Source organism: Echinops telfairi, unplaced genomic scaffold (assembly GCF_000313985.2).
Source record: "Echinops telfairi isolate 266 unplaced genomic scaffold, ASM31398v2 ScPeMD7_3533;HRSCAF=4204_1, whole genome shotgun sequence".
In the NCBI taxonomy this organism is placed as follows: Eukaryota; Metazoa; Chordata; class Mammalia; order Afrosoricida; family Tenrecidae; genus Echinops; species Echinops telfairi.
In genome coordinates this window covers 28866198-28871623 of record NW_022107432.1, presented here as the reverse complement: position 1 = coordinate 28871623, position 5426 = coordinate 28866198, and the positions used below count along the sequence as shown (strand labels likewise).

The 5426-nt window shown below is 47.8% G+C and overlaps 1 protein-coding gene across 3 annotated transcripts in view; it reads left to right on the top strand.

Moving 5' to 3' along the window:
* ZFAND3 (zinc finger AN1-type containing 3) overlaps nt 1-5426 on the top strand; it is a 233075-nt gene that overhangs the window by 192675 nt on the left and 34974 nt on the right. For 2 of the 3 annotated variants that reach the window (XM_045294915.1, XM_045294917.1), the window contains exon 4: nt 1134-1301. In XM_045294915.1, coding sequence (XP_045150850.1) covers nt 1134-1301 — 168 coding nt within the window. Of the gene's footprint in view, nt 1-1133; nt 1303-5426 lie in introns of all 3 variants that reach the window. The other variant, XM_045294918.1, reaches the window with a different exon arrangement.

The window sequence follows — 5426 nt, the reverse complement described above, 5'->3', positions numbered from 1 at the left end:
CAAGCCTTTAAGTCCCCAGACGCTATAGGTCTCGATAGCCGGGCACCATCAGCCTTCTTCACCACACTTACTTATGCACACATTCGTCTTCAGCGTCTAACAGGATTCTTAACGGGCTCCCTTGGGCTGCTGTGCCGAGACATGACTGTGGTGGCATCTAAGAGTGTAGCAGGGGTACCAGTTAAACAGATCATTGTACTGGGTGGGTGAGATGGTGGTGGCTTGGACCAGGGTGGGGAGTGGTCAGGATGCTGAGGAGTGAGTGGTGGGTTCTGGATGTACGTGAGGATTGTGTCAAGATCCTCTTCCAGAGGTGGGTTAGTACCGACGACTTTGGAACCTTGGTAAGAGTTATCGCCTTTGTCAACAGTGGTGGCTCTTCAGGAAAGACAGCCCCATAGTGCTGCCTTTGATTTGAAAACAAGAGCCAGCTGTGACATGAACTTTTTTGCATTTTAGGGTGTTTTTTTTTAAGGTTATAAAGATAAAAATTGTCACATATTACATCTCCTTCCACCTGCCAATTTGGCACGATCCTTAGGGTTGTCTTGCCAGTTGCTACCCCTCCACAATGGAGGCTTTAGGACAAACAGCTGCCTTGGAGACAAGCAGAAACTCCAGCACTTCAGAAGTTGGGATAATTTTGCAATTTAAGACTTAGTTTTCACATGCTCAGTTGTTTGGGAGTATAAAAGACGAGTAGTTTTACTAGAGATCACAGATCACCAGTCAAACACTGATGATAGAAAGAAGCCTTAGACAAGGTTCTGTTTCTAAAGAATTATAATCTAGTTGAATACCAGCAAATCCCCAAGAAGAGAGAACTGCTAGGTGCCAATGAAAGAGGTGTACAGAGACACAGCTGGAATGGTCTGTGCACAGAGGAGTTTAAAAATAACCACCAAGGACTGGCTTCTGTTACCATGCCCCGCCCTCCTCTCCAGGCGCAGGCCTAGCTTCTGTGTTAGAGGGTTGCCCCGTAAGGTGGTCACAGTGTGTGTTGTGGGGCCAGAACGTGCTCTCTTGCCCACACAGGAGACGTCTCGTTCCTGGGAAGGGGCCACAGGTCAGCTGGGAGAGTGCCCGGTAGCCCAGGCGCTAGCCCTGACCCCCAGCTGTGTTGTTTTGGGCAGATTCACACTCTGAGAATGAGGCTTCACCCGTGAAACGGCCACGACTACTGGAGAACACCGAACGGTCCGAGGAAACCAGTCGGTCTAAACAGAAGAGTCGACGCCGGTGTTTCCAGTGCCAAACCAAACTGGAGCTGGTGCAACAGGAATTGGGATCATGTCGCTGCGGTAAGCATCTCCCCTGAGGGCACAGCAGGGACTGTGCCCTTGCCACCCTGGTACCATGTGTAAAGCATTCCTGAGAGGCCACAGTCCTTCTCCTGCCCACCCCCCTCCAACACCTCGCTGGAGTGGAATGGTGGGCCTTGAGCTTGAGACGACATGGGGTGAAGGGGTCTTGCTTCTAAACACCTTTCATTTCATCTCACATGGAGAGGGGCGGGGACGCTTGTACATATTTGCTTCTTGTCACTGGTTACTACAGTCAGCTTCTTGCACCACCAGCCACTCCCCTTCTCTCCCATGGATGGCTTGGGTAGAAATTAGCCAGACCAAATTAAACTCTGGAATGCATACCGTAAACACTTGAACTGAGTGTCTTACCATTGATGATAACTGAAAGCTTTCTCCTGTGCCCCCTTACTTTCTCTGAACAACATCCCTCTGGTCAGGGAACACCTCGAGGAACTAACTGTAAAGTTGTGTGTTCTCCAGTGCCATGCCAACACTTCAAATTGCTGCACAGGGATCTTTTTCTTTTTAAACTTTATGCCTACCCACAGCAGAACAAAACTTAGGCCAACTTACTCCTCTCTCCTTGACCACATATATCATGTCATACCAGGAACAGAATTGTGTAGCTGCATTATTTTAGGCTGACTTACAGTTTTCCTGCCCCTGTGTTTATTTTCTCATCTGAAAGCAAAGTATTAATAAAATTGTTCTGTGGCATAAAACTGCCCTCAGGTCGACTCTTGAGGTCTGGCTCTAGCCTCTGAGCACCTGGTGCCCCTCATCCTGAGGAGCTTTCTTGGGAGGTTTGCTTCCACTTGGGGGACAAGCATAGCTATCCCACAGGCTCTGGGAGTAGCAGCCAAGACAAGATTGTGTTCCCAGCAGTATAGCATCTCACCCAGTCACTGCAAGTGCTCCCATCTTCTAAAGAAACAGCCTGGCTGCCGGTTAGAACTGAGAAGGGTGGCTCAGGAACTCCTGTTCCTGTCAGGTGTGCTCACTCAGGTGTGGGGTGCTCAGTAAGACTAGAGTTGGGGAACAAAAACAACAGGTTCCACACAGGGGGTCCAGGTGTCTGGTTTCCTTAGCTTGGCATGTATTTCTGCTATTAAATGCTTGTGAGAAAGTGCCGAGGAGGAAGCCAGGCTACGGGATGGGAAATAGACTGCTGACCATTTCCCAGCTGGAGTTGCATTCATTGTGAGTCAGGGGAATGCAGAACCTTATTCCTGGGCTGCATCTTCATCTGTGGGAGAGCCCTGCCAGGTGACGGGTAGGGCAGGGAGACTGTGCCAAGCCAAGAAACCTCTGCCGCTCCATGGCTCACCACGTTCCCTGGCTGAGGTGTTTGGCTAATCTTCTGTTGTCTGCACACTCGTGCTTTGGTCTTTATTTGAACTGTTGGGGAGTTGAACAGTTCATTCTGTTGTCTGTGTTAAGAAGCCTACCTTTTTGCCTGTTGCTTTTATATTGCAGGCCTTTGGTTCTTAAATTAGAACCATGGGATTTTCTTCTATCTTATGTTCTTGTTTCTGTCTTGAGAGTAATCGAATCCTGGGTATTAGACAGGATTTGCCACTGTGGATCAAGCAATTGGTCCATCAAGTGTGCTGTCTTGCCTCCAGCAGTGGCTAATCCCACCTCTCCTTGTCAAGCAAGCATGAGAGTCCTCAATTTAGTGCTGTAAGACCCAGCGGTGTTGTAACCAAGTCTCCCAGTGTACTCTTCAGCTTTGATGCAAACCGCCTCGTTTCCTACGGTCTTAGTGCCCCGCTGGAAGAATCTAGAAGTGCACATTAGATGACTTCATTGCTCCTAAGCAAAGCCGCCTGGGCAGCCTGTGGTAAGTGCAGGTTACTCTGCTGGCTCACCACCCTCTTGCACCCTGTTACCTTGGGTTCACTATAGACATATTTTCTTTTTAAGCGATCTAACATGTAGTTCCTTCGCGTATGCCCTGATTCTCAGGGTCTGCTCCTTAGGGAGACTTGACTTTTCTGCTGGGGAAGATTAAATTAAAAAAAAAAAAGTCTGTCTCTAGTCCCTCCAGATGTAACCTTCCTAGAGACAGCTGGGAGTTCAATTTGTCCCACCGAGAGCATTGCACTTACATGCCATGAAAAAATGACAGAGCCTACTGCCGCACTTTAAAAGATGAAGGGTGGCAGTGGGGACATGCAGCTCTGGAGCTGCCTCTGACAAATGGCTCTTGTGTGCCTGCTGCCCATCTGCTCCATGTGTCTCTAGGACAGGAGGAGGGGTGCAGCTGCTTGCAGGAGGATGCAGAGTGCCCGGAGACAGTAACTGCCCTGGAAGGGGAGACAGGAGGGAGGCACACAATCATTTACTACTCCAAGTGAAGACTCAGAAAGCTAGTTTGAGCTCATACAGAACTCTTCTCCATTGGAGGAAATCTGTGTGTGTGTGTGTGTGTGTGTGTGTGTGTGTATTTCCCCCCACACACACAATCTCCCCCACTCCCCTTCCACTCTATACAGGTTATTAACTGCTGACAAGAAATTCACATCTCATAAATAATGCTTAAGAGCCATTGCTATATAAATTGAATGTGTTATGAATTGTGATGGGCCTTTTTGTAGCAGTCGATGCCTAGAGCAGGAAGAACAGAGGATGTCATTTTCATTAATTTCTAATGAGGTGCCAATTAAAGGCAGGGAAGATGCTCCAAAGGGAAGAGTGGCCAAGCTCCCCTGAATCTTCCACCCCGGGGCTGTCATCCAAACACTGCCAGAGCTGCCTTCTCTGAAAATTCCATTAAATTACAGTCTCATCGAGAGCACACACAGACACATTCAGCTTCCCTCTGATCTTCAAAAGAGCAATTTGTAAAGCGAGTTCTGAGCCTTCGCACGTAGGGAATGCAGTAGAGGTGATAGGAATTGTTAATTGCCAAGACACTCCCTGAGCTTTCAGTAAGGAGGTGAATTTTGAAGAGGAAGTCTCCTGCCTCGCTGTGACTAGCTAACCTTTAAATCAGCAGTACCAAAGTAGCACTCGCTGCCTGTGAAACCTTCAGATCAGAAAAAGGCTCATGGTGAGGTTGAGTTGATGCCTTGAATCCTAGCGCGACCTCCACAGTTTAACTCCTCAAGAGAGAGAGACTGTGTTGCATAAAGATGGGTTTATTTGTTTCATTTTCTCCTCAGTAGGCCAGTTGATCAGCTCATTCTCATGACGGGAGCCTTGCCTCCCCAGTTGTGTCTTTAAAATCGGACCATCCTCATCACACCTAGGCCACACCGCAGGCCATGGTGGCTGTGTTCGCTAAGTCAGGCCTTTTCATGACCACGGAATGTGTTTTAAACAGCAGCCTGAGAGTTTGCATAAGTTACTGCATATTTTCAGTTGGTGGTGACTTAACCAGCTGTAAACAGATATGCTCCCCTTTGGCACAGCATGCATTTACTAACCACCTCTTCCTTTATTGCTTTCAAAATACATCTTCTGTCATTTTCTGTTCCACTTAAAACTCACAGTGACGCTTTGGTGGTGCCTTTGGAGTACGTTTATCATCTGCATGCTCCTCGGAGGTCATTTACTGTCCGCACTGGTGGACAGAGGACTATTCAGAAAGCATTTTTCTAGATTTCACGGAGGATGTGGCTGAAATCATCTCCGGAAGCGCATAGTCTTGATCAGTGATTCTCAAACACGAATACACCAGGATTTCCTGGCGGGCTTGTTGAGATAGAGGTGGCTGGTCTCCACTAGAGGTTCGTTTGGATGTGTAGGTCTGGGGTTGGCTCGAGAATGTACACTCCTGACAAATGCCCAGATGATGTTGATGCTTTTGCTCTGAGACCATATGCCACACCCTGCAAACTGCTGCTCAAGGTAGCTGTCCGTCCTAGACAGCTTTTTATTTTTTTAAATCATTTTATTAGGGGCTCATACAACTCTTATCACAATCCATACATACATCAGTTGTGTAAAACAGCATTTGGACATTCATTGCCCTCATCATTCTCAAAACATTTCCTCTCCACTTAAGCCCCCTGCATGAGGTCCTCATTTTTCCCCTCCCTCCCCGCTTCCCCCTCCCTCATGAGCCCTTGATAATTTATAAATTATTATTTTGTCATATCTTGCCCTATCTCA